The sequence below is a fragment of the Micrasema longulum genome, unplaced genomic scaffold (assembly GCF_059751315.1).
Source record: "Micrasema longulum isolate JH-2025_06_02 unplaced genomic scaffold, ASM5975131v1 h1tg000543l, whole genome shotgun sequence".
Lineage (NCBI taxonomy): Eukaryota > Metazoa > Arthropoda > Insecta > Trichoptera > Brachycentridae > Micrasema > Micrasema longulum.
In genome coordinates, this window is record NW_028277739.1 from 884,939 (window position 1) to 905,998 (window position 21,060).

Below are 21,060 nucleotides of genomic sequence, written 5' to 3' on the forward strand. Positions count from 1 at the left end.
TCAAATTGCTTTGAGTATAGACCGAATTAAAATAATTAGAGAAGTGGTCTACTATTTCCTGGGCATTATTAGATACTCGGTTTTTATACTGCATATTCAAGGGAATATTGTTACAGTTACGTTTACTTTTAATAAAAGACCAAAAATATTTAGGATCGTTCACAATAGCTTTCTCACTTTCGAGTATGAATTTTTTAAAACATTATTTTTGTAATTTTTTTTTGCCTGGCCCGGAGCAAAACAAATGTATCATAATCCCGTGGATTATTGTATGTTTTCCATTTTTTATGATATTTGGATTTCTTCTTAATAATTTTTATGAGAGATGAGCTGTACCAGCGAAGATATGAGTTACTTTTCAGTGTTTTTAGAGGTACAAACTCACTGAGAACATTTTTTAATTCTAAATAAAATTCTTGTGTTGCAGAGTTCACACAATCGCAATTTGAAAATTTCCTTTCCCAATCAATAGTCGAAAGAGAGAAATTAATAAATTAAAATTGCGCGCGCTTAAAATTAAACGCAACACGCTCCACTTCAGGTAGTGTCCGGGCGTTTAAAATATTCAATTCAACAAGAAGTGCTGGATAATGACTATCCTCTTTAACCAATGAATTATCACTACGTTTATATTGTTTCCTTAGTTTTTTTTTAACTGGTTCAAAGTATTTATAATACAAAATTATAATTTTTCATCGATCATTCATAACTGGTAATATTTTTTTTAATATAGTTTATCTTTTTTTTAAAATTAATAGTATTGCTTTAAATGTTCTGTATCAATTATAATTATACCTACACGTATGTGTATTTAGCTGTATTTGCAACAAATATGTAAAAGGCACTGAGTGCCGTTTATTTACATAAAAAATAAAAAATAAATATGTATAGATAAAAATGGAAAATTATTAATAAATTATAGTGACAAAAATGATGTTTTGAACAACTCAGGGGTGTGCCAATTACAATGCAATACGTGTCCGTCAGGGTATATTGGGAGAGTGTCGCGTAGATATTTAAATAACAATATTTTTTTAGTTTGCCAATCATCTCATCAATTCAAATCACGATTTCAATAAGGAAACAGGAGTTAAAATTTTATATTCAAATAATAAAAAAAGACTTAAATTAAACAATGGATATCATCCCCTCGGGTAACAACAAAGGTTTCAGCTATTTAACTTCTCTAAAATCGACAAATGGAAGAATTGAAAAAATATGAATGTTCAAACATAGGCAAAATGGTGAATGTTACACAGTGTGTAAAGTGGCCACTTAAACCAGAAAATAACAGGTCATAAGCCCTGTAAATGCTTAGACTTCCATATTCTTTTCTTAAAGGTGTTCTCCATCCCTGTTGTAATTTGTTGATTCAATTTCATTGATTTTTTCAAAGGGGAATGAGTAAGAATGATAAGATATAAAATTACCCCCGTAAAACTTAAGTGCCTAAAATTTTAGACTTTATTGAACAAACACCGTAACGATGGGATGAGATAAATGTTACATACCGGATACGAGATATGCCATGTGGCTTCCGGTATTAAAATACCTCCATTTGCACGTGCTTGCATAAATTTGCTGGCGCTGAAGTTAAAATTGAGTTTCGTTTTATATGCCGACTTGCATACTTAGTTAGTTACCGAGTTGCTCGGTGGCTAAAACTTGCTAATATTTAGCTACAAAATACTTTTAGCAAACGAAGTTGTTTTTTTAATTATTTAACCAAATACTGTTGACCAAAATAAAATTTAACTTGAATAAGTGTTTTAATATAATATCAAAAGTGGCTTAAGTTCTATAATTAAAAGATTTTCGTTTTTTTAAGCTTCTAATTATTGTTGGTTATTTGAAGCAACATATCTTTTCATATGTGTTGTTTGGTCAGCTCAATGCTTTTCAGGAAATTGTTACTCAGTTTTAAGATCTTCAGATTATTTCTTCTGTAGAGCACTTCGCTATTGCTGTAGCACGGATACCGGTATCGTGTGGATGATGATGAATTGTATAGTTTAAGCTGTTTATATAACGCTTACTTCACTTTGTACGAAATATGCTGACGCAGAATATGATGAAGATGTATCAGAGAGACAATTTTACACATGTGACTTGCTCACAGGGCGGCAGGAGAACAAGAATTTGAAATAGGAAGGATTTGAGTAAGAGCGGGATATTTACAGTCTTGCCAGTATAGAAAATGTAAATTCAGTACTTAACAGGAGTACAATGTCTCTAGGTATAAATTGAACAAATAATTTTGTAAAATGTTAATAACTATTTGTATATAACTACTTAACGACTTTTCGATGTCTACTGGTTTTGGAACGTACCCGTCCTTTGTCAGGACACCAATTAAACCAACATGTAAAACCCACTATACACGTTTACGCCTTCACCACAATTGTCGCACAGAAATGTAAAACCAACACGAGATGCATTGTAATAAGCAACTCTTACATACACTGATAAGGATATTAAAATATTTGATGTTGTCAGAGAAATAGTTGAAAAAAGAGGAAGGGGATAAAGGGAGGGGCGTGAGTTTAATAGATATAGGGAAACTATTTCAATGGAACATCGTATAACGGGATATACTGAAAAGTTGTTTGATTATTATCTCTATCTTAGAACCGGCTGAACCACACTAACCTATTTTTTTATACTGACAAGATGCTTTGTCGAGGACTCGTTATGCTGATTCAAAGAGCAGTCATACAGCTGAACATCATCACTTTGGAGATCAACATAGTCCACATCGGTGTAACTACGTTTAAGAAGCAAATAACCTTGCTGTTGGAGAGTTTTATTCCTTAATAATATCGAACCATTACTAAAATGTTCCTGGTCTGATATGTTGTCCCAATATAAAGGCTTAAATATTTTGTTTTATGTTTAATGTTGTACAATAAATCAATTCGAATTTAGAATTAGATTGTTAGATGAAGACTTATCTAACCAGATAATGCTCTTTATTCATTTTCGAATTCCCTAGTATTATAAAGAGTCCCTAATTATAAATATGTATGTTTATGCAGCAATTTATAAATAAATAAAAAAATGTAGTGCCATGCGCATTTCGGATATAGAAAAGGAAATCATGGTAATCATGAAAAATATGTAGGGCTTTAAGAATGGATGGTAATGTTTCAGACGTTTCTATAACGTAGATTTGAGAAACTATAATAAGAAAAATACTTTTAATCAATGTTTTATACATTTCTTATAAATTGGTCAAATCCAAATACCGTATTTGTCTTTTTCTAATTAAAGTTTAATTTTACCAAGAAACGTCTTTAGAAAAACCTTATTGATCATACGGTTTTTTTTATATTAAGAGGTTGTTTATTCCTTATCTTCAACAGAAAGGAATTAACATATTACAACAGGGATGAAGAACATTTAAGAGAAGGTAATATAGAAGTCTAATAAATAAAGGTTTCAGCTATTTCACTTCACAAACATCAACAGATGAATAAATTGAAGGAATAAAGGTGTTCAAATATTAACAAAATGGTGAATGTTACACAATGTGTAAAGTGGCCACTTAAACCAGCCAATGGCAGGTCATAAGCACTGTAGATGCCTAAACTTCTATTTTACTTTCTCTTAAATGTTCTTTATCTCTGTTGTAATGTGTTAATGTTAACAGCTCCCCAGGGAGTTGAATCCAGTTCTTGTCTACAAAAATTAAGGCAAACTCAAAATATTGTTAAGAAAGGAATTGCTGAGGAATGATGGGACATGTCGAGGAATGGAATGTGTTCTCTCCTGAGAAGAGCAAATCGATTAACACGATCATGGCTATTTCTGTCCCTTAAATAATATTAATGTTCTGTTGTTGTATTTGTTACAGAACCCACCACTGACATTATCGGGGGACCTGAGCTCTTCATCGACAGGGGCAGTACTATTAATTTAACTTGCGTGGTCCTTTTTTCTCCCGAACCACCAGCGTATATATTCTGGAATCACAACGACGCAGTAAGTATTGACTTAATTAACCTTTCCGAGCCTGAACATAAAAAAATCCGCAAGTTCCTAAGGGACGTACCAGAAATACCTCAGCTAAAATGCTATAAATAGGATTTAAATATTTTTTTAAAAAACCTGTTTTTAAGTAAAAGATAAATACTTGAGTTCTTATTTTAAACTCAAATATTTGAATTTTCAGACCATTTCCAAAAAGTCGTAAATAGATTGTGCTGGAAAATAGAAATCAAGTTGTAGTAGAGTGGGATTTGAAACTCAGACCTTTGGTCCATGAGTCCACAATACAACCACGGGACCACAGCTTGGTTTGAATTTTAATTGTTTATCAAACTGATTTAACTCTTGTGTGGCTGTGATGTCACATTAGTTGACATAGGATACAAGATTTGATATATCTCTCTTATTTTTTTGAATAATGAATTCGTATTTTCTGTAATTTTAAAATGGACATTTTCACACCCGATTTGCAAAGTATAAATTGTATAACTATGCTAAATGTTAATACGAAAAATATTTATCCATGCTACGCAAAGAATGAGTCCGCTAATTTAGCAACACATCTATTCAGATACCTTATACAAGAGAGAGCACGAAGATAAAAATCATAACAAGGAAACAGAGACGCTATTCTGTAGCGGGTGTTGTTTAAAACAGATTCAGTCTTCAGCCGGTTGATGACAGTTATGGGGGACGCACGCGCGTAATATGAGTGGCGTATTTGTGATTTTTAATTTATTTTGCAATAACAGGGCTAAATTATATGTTTTTTTTGCATAAATTATGAATAAAGATTTATTAAAAAGTATGTCTTTATGTTTTTTTTTTCAAATGTTTAAACTTAAGAATATTCCATCTTTTACTTAGTGGTAACACGATGTTACAACACCGCGCGCAAAGGGATTATTTACCACAGTCCTTTAAGAGTTAATTATGTTTCAAGTTTCCTGCGAAATTCATATATTATTATTCATAAAATACTATCGCAAAAGGTTGCTCTATAACATCACCCTGTTCTCAGTGTGACACGTTGAACATCACTGAGCTAATGTCGCACCACCTGGAAGCGTGGAGATACAGCGGGAAATCGGGAGGAGAAATGCGTGTAAAATTTAAAACGCAAAATCTGGATTATTGTGGTTATGGCTGGAAAAAAGGCACCAAATAGCAAAAAAACATACTGGCAAACTGACCAATATATCAAAGATTATTAAACTGAGTGTGATGAATTGTAGTGTTTGCTGTTTGCACAGGGAGGAAAACAAGGACGAATTTGAATTATTATTGAAAGAATTCGGCAGTTTTTTTTTTGTTTTGATACATTTTTAAAATAATGGGGTAGGGTCATGCAAAAATTAAATCAGAATGATGATTAACAAAAAAGTTATCTAAAAAATGCGCTACTTGGGGGACCGCAGATACACTCCTTAGGCTCGGAAGGGATAATTAACATCCTGGAACAGGGTGAATAGTGGCCTAAAATCAGTCTTGGCAAATAAATTTTAGTTGCGAGAGGCGAAATTAGCCGTTCACAGTGGAGTCTTGGTACCGACCCTTATGTATGAAAGCGAAGTATGGATTTGGAACAACAAAGATGTGGGTAGGCTGAATGCAATCGAAATGCGTACTATATACGGTAGTTGCACAATTGTTAATATCCATGCAGATTATGTAGGGTTAAGATAAACATTCTATAAACAGAATAAAAAAAGGAGTTCTGCGTTAGTTTGGACATGTCAAGCAAATTTTAAAACAAAATAAATACGCATCTGTAGTATCAACTTTGTAATACTTTATTTTATTTACATTTTAACTAACGTGAGCAAATAAAACTATGAGTAAATCACCCTCCAACTTTTTCATATCTACCGGTTTCGAGATGTACTCGTCTCGTCGTCAGGATACTCACTTCATTAACATGTTAATGCCATATTCCATCGTCGCCTTCACCTTCGCCACTTAGTATTAAAGAAAACATTGTATTTGCAGAGTTTAGACGATGCAACAACCATCGATTCTAAACATCCACTTATTTCTAGGTGCGAAGGTTTTCATGGTCACTGTTATCAATATGTTTTTTTTTCTGTGATACCGTGTGTGTTGGATTTGTTCCGGCGTTTCGGTTATCATTGCAGGAGCCATTTTCTGTGAAAATTAAGAATTTTTTAGAAAAAAGTGTGTGTTTAAGTAATTTGTATCATGTCACAGTCGGAAGTTGGTACATTTTTATTAATTTAAAAGATTAACATCCCCTAGAAACGGAAGCTGTTTATAAATTAAGTTGCCAAGGATGTTATAAAGTGTACATAGGACAAACAGGGCGCACAGCAAAGAAAAGGATTGACGAATACAAAAAAGCGTGTAAACTAAGGCATCCTGATAAATCTGCAATAGCCAAACATTTTTTCGTATTTAATTAAACCGAAATTTTTTACATAAACACAGTAATTTCGGTGCATAAATAATAAAAGAGGCAATTGAAATACACAGACACCCTAATAACATAAACAAAGACGACGGGCTTAAATTTAATTTAACTTGGTTTCCAGTACTACATACTACAAAAATGAATAGAAATGTGCTTACTGCTGACTGCGACAAGTTACAAATTACTTTAACTTAACTCACACTATTTTTTTACAAATACTCAGTTTACCCTGAAAATGGCTCCTGCAATGATAGCCGAAACTTCGGAACAAATCCAACACACACGATATCACCCAAAAAAGAAACATATTGTTATCCACTTATTTCATTTATTAAAATTTATGACAATTGTTAGTAACAATATTTTTTTTTACAAAAACAAACAATATGCTTAAAAATTATATCAAGCCCAAGTCTACAACGAGCCTGGCTGGTTATTGTGAGATCCTAAAAAAACTCGAAGGGAGCATTCAAAACAAAAGAAAGGAAACTCTGGTGAGAGGAGTGTGTTTGTTGCACGACAACGCCAGTCCTCACACAGCCTTAGCTACCAAGGCGCTCTTGAACTCATCTGGCTGTGATGTTTTGAACCATCCCCCGTATAACTCTGACTTGACACCTTTAGATTTAAATATGTTTACCTTCCTTAAGGCACACATACATAGGTGGAATTAAATTCAATCGACTAGCAGATGCAAAATTAGGTTCTGAAATGGCGTGTGAGTTCTTTGAGAGAAGGCATAAAAAAGCTTGTGCCACGTCTTACCACATGCATTTAATAAGATAGCGATTATGTAGGAAAAAAGTCAGCAAATGTATCGACAATATCCGGTAATTTTATTTCAAATACACTTTTTCAACAAAAATAATAAAAATATAGTACAATAATTTTCTGAACGTGCCCCGTAGTCTTAAACATCGTATATTATTAAAATATTTAGGGAACCCGAACATTCAAATCATTATCCTTATTTGTTGCAACAGAGAGGGAAAACATTTTTGAGGAGGGAATATGAAAGTCTAGGCATTTACAGGGCTTGTGACCCTGGCATGTGATGTTCGGTTAAGGAAATGTGAATGCTTAGCATAGGCATAATGGTAAATGTTACACAGTGTGTAAAATGGCTACTAAACCAGCCAACGACAGGGTATAAGTTCTGTAAATACCTAGACTTCCATGTTTCCTTTCTGTTGCAACAAATTTAGATATGAATAACTCTTTAGGAAGGAAATCCAGCCAGTCTGCAAGCATTTGGACCTACTCAAAACATTGTTAATTCCAATTTATTGTTAAATTCTAATTTTGTTTTATTTATTATATCTTGTCTGCCACTTGGTTGTGGGCGAGAATACCTGTATACCCTCACCTTTCAATCTTTCTTTTGTGAATAAGGAAATTTATCTTCTGCCTTAAAACATCTCTGAAACAACTATTCACTTTAATATTCACTGTTTATGTTTTTGACGTAAAAGTGCCGGCAAGATTGGGGCATTAAAAGACATTACTTTGATCACGATCGAATCGCAAAAACCGAACGCGAACAAACGAAATAAAAGCCTTACTATGGCTAAATTCGAGCAAACTGAAGAACGTGTTTTCGAACGTTCTTACGAAAGTACACATTTGAGTCTGACGAACATCGAGCCTTACTTATAAACCTGGTATAAAGTTAGGCCATGTAAAATAAGTTTGGAAATACAAACCTTATTGTACCACTGCCACTGCTAAAAGGATAATATTTCCATACCCAGTTTATTAGTAAGGCCCATATTTAAATAATTCAAATAAAACGCTTTGTTTTTAACCACTTATTATTTATTTTATTACCGACCGGTTTCTGAGCTACTACGTGCGCCTTCATAATGGTATAATTTACAAATAAATATTTATTTTTTTTTACAGAAATCTAATACATAATGTAATTAATCGAATCTTTATGTCAAGTATTATTTTGTGTTTTTGGTGAAGAATAATCAATTAAAGTGATCGGTGAGGGGTGAGGGGTAGACATTCGATCAGATGCACTTATTTTTAGCGAAATAAAACAACGCATGTTATTTAATTTAAATTATATGATAAATAACCACAAAGTTTGTGCATCTAATATACATTTTACCTAGTGAAATTGTGTTGCGTTGTAACAAAATATCTTTATTATTATCCTGTTTGTTTTGACAACAATTCGTGGGCAATTTAATAAATTCAGAAATTGGCGTAAATTTGTAAATTTACCCATAAATATAATAAATCTGGAATAAAACAATTAAATTGTTATGATTGCGATTCAATCTTCATTGGAAAAACTAAAAAAAACTTTAATATTAGAGTAAAAGAACACTTGAAATGCTAAATAATAATATTTTTTCTGAATTCGCAAATCATCTGATAGAAAATAATCATAACTTCAATAAAGACACTGGATTAAAAGTACTTTGTGTTGAAAATAAAATATTAAAATTAGACAACTTAGAAATCTTAGAAATTAAAAAAGCGATCCATAATAAGAAAACAATAATTTATAACTAAATAAACAATATTTCTTTTAGTCTTCTTTTGTATTACTTCGGAAATAATGATATCAAATTACCACCCGCGTAAGGAAAAGACTTGATTTATTGGGTCCACGTGTAGTATTTAGTGAACATGATTAAAATAAAAAAAGAATCGATTCATTAGTTACGTAAACCTTGACGAAGAAGCTTGTTTGCTTTGAAACCGGTCGGTGAAAAATAAAAATTATTAGATAAAAAACAAAGTTGTTTTATTTATTTTATCATTTGTTAATTCACATTTATATTAGATTGTTGTCATTTTACCCGACTACCAACATTTTGTTTATTGATATTTTATATGAAACTAATAATTTTTGTTATTTTTAAATTCACATCGCTATTAAGTTGGTTGATACAGCTTTGCAAATTGAATGTTTGTTTTATTTTAAGTCATTTATGCAAAGGTGGAATGAGTTATTACTACTAAGCACGTATTAAAAACGCAGGCACTTCGTTTAAAAAGTATCAATAAACACATTTATTTTAAATGTTATAGAACGCAAAACAAGATAATGTCAATCAATTAATGTTAACAGTACCAAAGAATTAACCGAGACTTAAATTAAATGTATGGTACTGTTTTTGCCTAAAAGTGATAAAAAAATTGTACTTACCTACTTTTATGTAGTATTTGATCTTTATTAATATTTTTAAAACAAAATGTAATTCGATACATTTAAAAAAAATCATTTGCTGTTCATTAAATAAGTACCTACGTATTAGCTTACTACCATACTGTGGCGGGCAACACCAACAGCCGTAAAGTTGGCGGGCCCGAATCCAACTTTGGTCCGCGACGCGTCGTTCGCTGCAACTTCAGTCTGCAGGATTCTACATATTTCTGCAATTTGAAAGAATTCAGTACATTTTATCCCGGCTGTTCGTGTCGCCTGGCCGCGAGCTCTTGATCAGTGTTTGCTATTGTAAATTCCTTCTGTACGAAATATAGGATATAACCAGTGAATAACTTCACTTAATAAATAACTGCAATGTAATCCGGGAATATCTCTCTCATACTAACCACAAATTGGCTCCCGCCCTCCATTATTTAATATCATAAAACAATTGAACTTTTTACATTTATACCTGTAACGTAAAAACTATCAGGGCGTAAATATAATAAATAAATAAATATACTTTGCCGAGTGCATATAGTTAATAACACTTGTTTCGGATACATACAAACGAAAACGAATACGCAAGAAATAATTGTACACAATTTCTAACCTTCAGTTTTACGTCTACCGCTTTTTAAAACGTACCCGTCTCTTCATCAGGATACTAATGACACTTACTTGCAAATCCCACTATGCACATTCACCATAATAGATGCATTAAAAACAAAGGTGTTGATAGGACACATGGTTTTAATAGTTAACACTAATTGGCAATGCTTTTTTTACAATTCGTGTTAAGATCTCGTAGGAGAAATTGTAAAAACAAAATTTTATTTTTTTGTGGTCAGCGCACTGGCACCAATAATAACAGTCTTATTGTTTAAAAAATTTGACCAGCAAGAATTATAGAGTCAATATGCTTTATAGGATCTTATATCAAATGAGGAATTTCAAAGCTACGAGAAATTAGATATAAAAAATGTTACGCATCGTAAAAATTAGAGCATTAAATTATGCGGTAAAGTTCCTCAAAAATGCATTTAAAATATAGTATGAATTAGCATTTAGATAACTCAATAGATACATGCACTATGCAAAAGACAAAAAAAACATCAGTTTTCTGTGTTTTTCTCATCCGTTCAATCAGTCGGTTATTGAAGCAGATTCTCGAAAACCAACAAAAAAACATAAAAAAGAATTCCTTTGAACGACGTCACTAGTTCTTCCGAATCAACCAATGTTAGAGCGATGTGATAGATTTCTGATTTACGGCGAGACAATTTACCAATCAGCAAAACTCACCGAAGAGACTTTGTGACGTGACACGCGGATTAATTTCAAAATTACAAAACTTTAAAAAAACCATAGTGCTTATAAAAATAAATACATTTTTTTTTTTTGTTTTTGGTTTAGTTTAATAGTCTTTTAATAAATCTTCTTTTTTTTTAACCACTGAATTTTCTCGTTGTCGTCCGTTTTCGACCCTATGAAAAACAATTTCGTGCGAATCGTTGCTAAGACCTCGAACTTGGATCCGAAGAGTTTCCCAAACATTTTCCGTTCTGCTTTCGAAACTCTCCAGTAAAACATTACCAAAACTGCTCTTTCAACTTATCTGCTTAGTAGAATCGCCTAACTACTAGAACATCTGCGACCACCCTGTAGCGAACCACAAACGAGGTCCATTGTTCATCGCAAAATACTTATTTTCCACACCTTCTTTACGGCTTTAAAAATAATCATTTAAAACGTGAAATTTCTAAGTGCTTAAGAGAAAAACGAATCGCATCACGAGCGGAAACTCAGTAGCTTGAAATGAAAAGTGCGCAAGTGATAAATCTTCGTTAAACGATATCACGATTTTTCACATATTCATTAATTTAAGCAACGATCTACGACTGCTGAGGTTTTTAGGGCTGTTTCAGTACCGGTTACTGTTTTTAGACTATAATACTTGGTGCATTAGTTTTTTGATGGCTTTTGTATTCTGGATTGATAAAATATTTATCAATCCAATAATTATCATCCCCCTTTCCGCACCGCAAAAAATGCAGCGTAAAAGCGATCAGTCTTGCGCTTTTGGCGCCAGTCCAAAAAAAACCTAAGGTCAATATTTTTAAAAGACCTTTTTAATCAATTTTTCTCGTTCACCCAGCCAGAAATCGAAGCCAGGATTTCAAAAATTGTAGACGAAAACGTCAACTATTACACCGCGATAAAAACTTATCTCTACTCGATTTTCGTAGTCAGGATTTTTACCTGAGAGCAGCCATCGAGTCGAAAGCACTCGTACTGGGTTTTGGCTTTATTTTACACACAGACCTATATTATTTATCCGTCTGGATACAGATAAATACAAAAATAATTCAATTAAAAAAAATATCTGCGTTTACAAGGACCTTTTTTGGTAGCAGTTGGTATTTAATCACTAAACGGCAATTATTTATAAAGCACATTTTATATCACATAATTTACATATTACTTTCAAACCCCACTCAACCCCAACTTGATTTCTATTTTCTAATAGTAAGTTATTTACAACTCGTTGAAAATGGTCACTAAAATTAAAATATATGGGTAAATTATAAGAACGCTAATATTTCGTTAAAAAAAAAAAATACCACAACAGAGATAAAAAACATTTTAGAAAATTTAATACAGAAGTCTAGGCATCTAAAGGGCTTATGACCTGTCATTGGATGTTTAAAGTGACCACTTTACACACTGTGTAACATTTAACATTCTGCCCAAATTTGAATATTCCTTCAATTCTTTCATTTGTTGATGTTTGTGAAGTTAAAGAGCTGAAACCTTTATTTATGCGAGTGAGATTCATCTAATTGAATTATTTCACCTAAGTACGAGACAACGCTTGAATTTTTTATTTTTTTTCAATGTCTATACTTCTTTATGGACCAGGTGGATTAATCAACAATATTTTGAGTTTGTCCAAATTTTTGTACACAAGAACTGGATTCAACTCTCTGGGGAGCTGTTAATATTAACATATTACAACAGAGATGAAGAACATGGTCACTCAAACCAGCCAATGACAGGTCATAAGCCCTGTAGAAGCCTAGACTTCTATATTACATTCTCTAATATGTTCTTCGTGTCTGTTATAATTTGTTAATTTCAACAGCTACCCAGGGAAATGAATCCAGTCCAAAAATTTGGACAAACTCAAATATTGTCGATATATTTATAGATTTTTTTCTTAAACCTTTTAGCCGTGGAATTAAAATTCAATGATTAAGGTATTACTTTTACCTGCCCAACCTTTTTTAACCTTACCTTTTTAATATTACCGGAATATTGGCCGATACGTATTCATAAAAGGAACGAAAAAGTAGACGAAAATACATACATTTGAATGTATGTTTAACCTTTTCAATCTCCTAATTGCTTGCAGATTCATAAAAAAACATGGAATTATCGAAAAAAGTTGAATATGCAGAAGAAATATGTTATGTGTAACTTTATTAAATAAATTTGATAATATTCGGTATTTAAATTATACCTAAGCCATAAATGTACCCATTGAAATTAAACTAATATTTTAATAAGATAACAATTATAATTCATTACGCTAAAATGTGAAAATTAAATTTTTGGAATATTATTTTTGAAAAACTATGAAAAACCCTTAATCAACTATTTCAGTTAAAAAAAACAACAAAATGGCAAATAAACTTAACTAACCATTAACATTTATTGCAACAGAGAGGAAAAACATTTTTGAGATGGGAATATGGAAGTCTAGGCATTTACAGGGCTTATGACCTGTCATTGACTGGTTTAAGTGGCCATTTTACACACTGTGTAACATTCACCATTCTGCCCATGTTTAAACATCCACATTTCCTCTACTCTTCCATCTGTTGACTTTTGTGAAGTAAAAGAGCTGAAACCTTTATTATGCTGGTGAGATTCATCCGGCTGAACAAAATCACCTACATAGCAACGCCTGAAAACAATTTCCCGATTTCCATACTTGTTTGAATGTTTAAATATGTCCAAATGCTTGCAGACTGGCTGAATTTCCTCCCTAGGGAGTTATTCATATTTAAATTTATTGCAACAGAGAGGGAAAACATTTTTGAGAATATATCTTATAACTGAAACAGTAAAATTAGGGATTAATATTACAAAAGCATCACCTCTTTACTATTTAATTAAACCAATACACGTGATTATTATCTCCAAGGTAAATTAAAGATTCTAGGATTAGCCACTGGTAATGAATGAACATTTGCCATGGTAATTATTTTTTAATGGATTTTAACTAAGCACAATTAGTTAATGTCTTTATAACTGGTATTTATCAAAAGAAATATAATATTAAACGCTGTTTTTTCATGGGTTTTGGGAGATGGTGGTGGCCTTGGTAATCTTTTAAAAATTCACACCGATTTGACTGATGAATAAGAGCATTAGAGTTATTCAAATGCAGCATGATAAATTGGGTAACTTTGTAACTTTTTCCATTGAAGAAGCTTTTCCGCTGTCTCCTCCTTTGACTTGCCACCAAAAAGAGGCCCGTCGAGCAGTGGGCCAAACTTTTTCCTACTTTTTAATGGATGGAATATTTTATGTCATTAAATATAAAACTTCTGCTTGAATTTTCATGTCTTTGAAAGAATAATTTATTAAAATCACTTTGCTTTGTTTTAGCTTATTTAGTAAAGAGATTTTTTAAAAGCAATACGGTTCAAATGAGAGCCATTTTTCCGAGAATTTCTAATCAATTATGTATAATTTCTTACTCCAGTAAGTACTCGACATGAATTTAATCCGGTTTTTCAATTTTCAAGCGCCATACTTATTATTTGTTATTTTTGCTGCTCGCATCTTTAAACTTTTAGGTACATCAAGGAAAACCAGACGAAAACAATGAACGGAAAAAAAGCTTGTAAAACTATGTTACTAGTAGTTTATTTACCAATCCCTATTCGGAGCATATGGTGTCCACAAAGAGCCGCTACCTATCTCTGTCAGCTGTCAGTCTCTGCGCATCTTCCTGATTCAGGCTCCAGGCGTTCCATAGTTCAGACTCGAGCTGCCAACAAACAGCAGCAGACGTTCAGGACGTCGAGAACCGGATGTCTTAAAAAGTAGGCAAGAGTGGTTAAGGCTCTCAGGAAGCATTCGCAGTATATGGCCCAGCCAACCGTATTGCCTCCGTTTATAATAGTTGTCACTGGCGGGTGATGCTATGCAGGCGTTATATTTTATTTAACTTTACAAAAACAAAAAGGCCAAAATTAACATAATAGACTAAAATATTTTACTTCTGTAAAGTAAGTTGTTTTTAATAAAAATGAAAGCCGCTATCTTTTAAATATAAAGATTTAAGAGTAAATAAGAATACTTGTGCTGTTTAAGGTTTATTTAAATAAATGCTCTTAATTTTTGGACAGCAAATTTACGGCACTAGGCAAAGACAAAAAACAATACTTTTGCTCCCAAAGAAAAAAACAAATTTCGGACAAAGGCATTATAATTTTCTGGCCCCTAAACTAAGCAATTTTTTGAGTATGGATATATCAGAAAACAAAATGAATAACCATGTTTTCAAAACTCCAGTCCAGAAGTGGATTGCTAAATAGACTAGACAGGAAGCTGAGGAATATGTTTCATATATCAGAAAATAATTTTAATTTCTTGAAAATCCTTTTTTATTTCATGAATGTGGGGTATGTTTTAGAATCAGTTTTCATTTATTTTTTTTATTTTTACACAACAATCGATGTGAAAGTATGTACTATAATGAATAAAATAAATAATACACTGACACTTCGGAACGTGCCTGTAGGCCAGTAGCCAGCTATATCCATAAATAAAATGAATTGAATATATCTATTTTATACACATTTTTTTGTAAACTATGTATTTTTACTGTATATTAGATTAAAAAAATAAATAAAATATCAAAAAATAAAAAAAATAATGACCATATTTTTTAGAACCCAAAAACGTTTTAAATAAATTAGTTCAAAAATGTGTAGTTTTTCAATAAATGTCAGTAAATGTTAGTATTTAACCACGTATCGACTTTTTATGTCTACCGGTTTCGAGACGTACCTGTCTCTTCGTCAGGGCACTCACTACACCAACATGCAAATACTAAAATACACTATCACCTTTACCGTCACCGTAGTAAACATAGTATTAACGAAATATACAAAGGTACTTATGTATTTTTACCTTTGTAGAACTATGTAGAATTTTTACCTATGTATTTTTTCGTAAATAATATGTATACTACCGTGACAGTTAGGTTGATAGTGTCTTTTAGTATTTGCATGTTGGTGTAGTGAGTGTCGACGAAGAGACGAGTACGTATCGAAACTGGTAAGCATAAAATGTCAGTAAGTGGTTTAATTCTAATATTTACTAACATTTATTAAAAATGTTGACTATAAAGTTAACACATTGAACATAAAAAAAGGATAGTTTCTTAATCCAATATAAAGAATAAGCAGATTACATAATAGTATTGAAACCGCGGATATTGGAATTTCGTTTGACAGATTGTTTAGTTTATAGATAAAATAAAATAAATTATTTAAACACAAAATATAAAAACTAAAATAATAATTATAGAAACGGATAGGTAATAGAAATGTTTTTATACTCATTTAACAATTTGTTTTTTCAATTACTCAAATCATCGTTTTTAATTAAAAATTAAAAAGTACAATGAAAGCAATAAAAAATCAAATAGAAAAACTTTGTTAAGCATGATTTGCCATACACATTTTTTTTCAATTAAAAATGGTGACGCTAGAGTCCAACACCGCAAAGTATCTTTTGGGTTAAGCGTCCCGCGGCCGCACAGATTTCAAACAATAAACTTTTTTTTACTAATGTATGCATAAAAACTACAGAACTTGGAAGAAAAATTAGATTTTTTTTTTTGAAGTAGTGCAGATTTTAATAAAAACTTGCATATCATCGATCAAGAGACATTTGAAAAGATAGTTTAAAAATTTCTCATGCATCGGTTTTTTTTGGCCAAGTTCATATCCGGCCAGTCAAATATATAGGTTTCGAGAAAAACGCGTTTAAAGCTAGAGTTAAGATTCAATAATAAAAAAATAATAATTTACCATTATTCTGCATTAATCTACAAAGCCTGTTTTTCTTTCGTATATTTTGTTTTGAAATGAATATTCGAAATTATACATTTACAAATTACTAAATTAATAAAACAATGTAAGTCACCCTCCAAGCGCAAGAGCTGGTTTTTTTTTTAAATATTTTCAGATATAATGTTGAAAAATTATAAAAGTAGATTGTAACTCCCATACTACCGGAAGTCAAACTAGAGGATGGGTCATGGGGTCTATCACAAACTCTGATTTCGGGCAAAGAAATTTCAGATTTCTGGGCCCCAAAATATTTAATATGTTACCGGAACAATGAAACACCATGACCCGGATTCAATTTTTTTTTAATGTAAAAAATTGGTTTCTGGGTTTAGTTAGAGAAAAATTTACTCAAAATACATTCTTAATTAATAAATGGTATAAATTAATATTGTATAACTTTATAGTAAATTAACTAGTAGGTAGTAACAGGTAGTACTTAGTAACAGGTTGTACCTAGTTGGGCAGACTAGACATTATCCAGAGATATCTATTACATAATTGTGTATGTAGTAGATAAAGTAATTGTTATTTTGTTTATAAACTATGATTATTATTATTGATAGAAAAAAAAACATGTGTCATTTATCTAACTATATTTATTAATGTAAAATACGTACAAAAATATATAATATAAATAGCAACGCGAATAATTCCAAGTTAGTTCAAGATGATGTCCTGATGATGAGAAAGTGAACTCGAAACGGTTAGATTTACTGGTATAACTCTAAAGTTAAGGCTGTTAATACAAATTTATAAACAAATAGGTGTTAAATGTCGTTCCACAGAGTGAAAAATATTTTTCATATTAAAAATATAAAATAAATTAATTTAACAAAATAAGGCACACCGTTAGTACAGATATCATGCATATTATTATATTTTAATCATCTTTATTTTCTCTTCTTCATCAGATAATCAGCTACGAATCGCCACGTGGAGGAGTGAGCGTAATAACGGAGAAAGGAGAGACAACGACTTCCTTTCTGCTCATACAAAATGCACGACCTTCTGACTCTGGACAATACCAGTGTAACCCCAGCAACGCCCAATCTAAGACCATCTCCGTGCACGTGCTCAATGGTAAGAAATTGCTTAAAGATAAAAATAGAATATAAAAAATATTTTTATTTTATTCTTACCTATTATAAAGTATCTTATAATCCAAAACGTATTTTTAGAAAAAAAACAATTTTCCAACAATATTAATTTATTGTACACATCTTTGATATTTTTATCATGACCACAACTACCGTCACGTCATTTTCCGTAGGTGTAGACAGAGACCATGAAACTCCACTTGCGTCTATCTTGACATACATTCCCATCATTTTACAAATATAAATATCTTTTCATACATGCCCTTTGATTCTGTCAACTTTTGACATGACCATGATTGAGATGTTGGTTTATCTGATCTCACTACGTATTTCTTGTACGTGCTCGTCCTACTTTACCATTCATCTTTGCCGTGTCTATCTGTTTTAAAATTCGTTCGTCATCCATTCGTTTCGTTTAACCGAAACGTTTAAGTGATTTTAATTCAATCAAATCAATTATACTTGTTATTGATTTTGATTATATTCTAATTTCGTCTGTTGTTCTCTTGTCGACATTGATTTTCCACATTTAATCTAAGAAAAGATTCTGAATAAAGTTCAAATACTTGTTAAGTTGACGTTTATTTTTTCAATAGTCACGACTGCGACACGGTGTAAATCCTAAGTATCTACTCAAATAACATCAATCTTTAAAAAAAAGTGCAAACGACACGTGGTAAAATAAATCAGAACACTTATTATGCGTCTGAACGGCCGTGAAAATCTAAGCAACGTAATAAATATTTTTTTTGTTCATCAAAGTATTCGTTTTGAACTAAAATAAAAATCGTGTTTTATAAAAATACTTTTTCCAGACGTGCTTCTATTTAATGGTTTGGATGAAGATTGATTTATTTATTTGACTGCGCATGCTTGCTGAGAAAAACTCTAACATTATGGACTTACCTTCGTTTTTCCATTGGAGGCCAAAAATATACAAATATTACCTTTTGTATTTTTGCATTCAAATATTATATTTCTCATAAAAAAATCATAAAACTATGATATCATTACTCATTACATCTCTATGTTATTTACCTTCATAATATTTTCAATTTTTAAAGAATTTTAGTAATCCTTGTTTCAATCAATATGCCGGATGCTAATATCAAACTGTATTGATAATTATTTATTTTTCATTCGGAACCTTGCATTGTTATTTTTTTAGGTACTAGCATTATATTTCATTTGGGAGAATATTACCGAAAACTGAAGTAAATCGTAATTTTTTATTGATTATCTATTTTAAAACTTTTTTAAAAACTTTAATGTTTTAATGTTTGTAGGGGTTTTCAGTAAAGTCCTCACAAGGCACGGCAGATTGAATACCCATGCTTGAATATTTTTTTCTAAAATGTAGGTTCTGCAGTGCAAATCTATTTTTGCTTAAAATCAAAGTACTAACTATCGTTTTAGTACAAAAAACAATAAAAAAAACAAAGCAAGTTCAACACTTTTATAACTAAATATAACACAACAATATTTGAATCGGGTTGTAGTCCGTGATTCTGAAAAACTAAAAACCTGCTCAAAACGTCAGAGATGAATGTACTATCGTACTAAGTAGGGGCAATCGCTGGAAAAACCCTAAGGGGCAGAATCCGGAGTCAAGAAGTTAGACGATAATATTTTATATTGCTGTTTTAACTTTTTACATATCCCGAAACTATCATATAATCTTAGGTTAAACCATATATAAACTGGTGACTCCGACGTGATGTAAAAAAAAAGGAATCAAAAGTTACTTACAGTTAAAATTTATTGCTCACACGAAAAATACAGGGGGTTCACAAAAAAAACAGAGATGCTTAGTTGTAGGTTGGAATGTTGGTGGAGGCAAGACATAATTAGTGACGTGTAACGCGCTCATATAGGTCCATTGCGTACCGCGCGCATAGACAATAATTTACTATCGTCTCTCATTCTCTGCTCTCCAGCCTGTTTACTAAATTAAGCATTGAAAGTATTCTAGTCTTATATAATACGAATTAAGATAGTGATGTGGAATTTTAATTAAAACGGTTGTGGAAATTAACAATATGAACATTTTAAAATACAAAATTTTAGATCTTCTTAAAAGAGTAAAATATACGTACATCGACAATAAAACTTCGTTTGGATAAACTGCTTTTTAAATAGTTGGGTTTAAGATGCTCAAATAAAACTGTTAATTTTAAATGAAATGGAGTACAGAATACTATTTTTTTTTCTACAAAAAACGTCCTTTTCAAATTTACTAATAACAATTTTTCTTATCCCAGGGGAGTACCCGGCGGCCATGCAGCGCGGGGGACAGGCCCTTCTACTGTCGTCACAGGCAAACAGCGTGCTCCTGGTAGCATCCTTGCTTCTCCTTCTCTCCTGATATATACTGCAACAGAACGCGCAGTAATTCTGCGCAAAACTGTTCTCAGCGAAAATTGCGTCGTCCTACAGATAAATTACAGTGTCATCTAAATAAATTATGGTGTCATACAAATAAATGTATGCCCCATACAATAAATTTCGACGTCATTTGGACAATTGTCGGGCATTATAAAAATAAACAATCTCTTCTCATTTCTGTTTTCCTAATACTCGCCTAAACTCCTGGTACCTTCTATACGAAGTATCTTCCTCCTATGTACATATAATATATCAAATTATTTTAAACAAAATCGATGTGCTTTTTATTAAAAAATAAACAAATAGTGATTGCCCGATTCAAAGTGTTAAAAGACTTAAAAACATAAGAAACGAACTACGAAATTAAATTATTTTATGTGTATTTTATTAATGTGTGTAAAAACTGTATATATTACATTTTTAAGATTTATACGTAAGTTAGAAAAATAATAAATAATTCCGAATATAATGTATGTTGTTATTTATTTAAAACTATAAATTAATATTAATGATTAATATACAGGCAGAAATATAAACCATTTCATTTGTTTATTTTTAAAATTATATTTGAATGTAAGCATTTTTATATAGTTTGTATTTCAGTTAAAACGCCGTTAAAATCCACATATTTAAACGTATTTAAAAATAAATAGATTCATATACTCAATGGTTTTGAACCACAATTATAATGGTGTATAGTGTTAAAATAAATAAATAAATTTTATTGTATGTTTATTAAAACGTATTGAACAAAATTAAAACGTTTCCCTGTGATACTATTTACTATAAGAAAATCTATGTATGTAAATATTTCAATAAATAAAAATTAATTGAGCAAAT

The 21,060-nt window shown here is 31.4% G+C and overlaps 1 protein-coding gene across 1 annotated transcript in view; it reads left to right on the forward strand.

Moving 5' to 3' along the window:
- LOC148280769 (neurotrimin-like) overlaps positions 1-20,722 on the forward strand; it is a 148,521-nt gene extending 127,799 nt beyond the window's left edge. The window contains exons 6-8 of the mRNA XM_088227841.1: positions 3,854-3,981; positions 17,650-17,818; positions 20,097-20,722. Coding sequence (XP_088083967.1) covers positions 3,854-3,981; positions 17,650-17,818; positions 20,097-20,200 — 401 coding nt within the window. The 3' untranslated portion in view covers positions 20,201-20,722. The remainder of the gene's footprint in view (positions 1-3,853; positions 3,982-17,649; positions 17,819-20,096) is intronic.
- Positions 20,723-21,060: the final 338 nt, after the last annotated feature.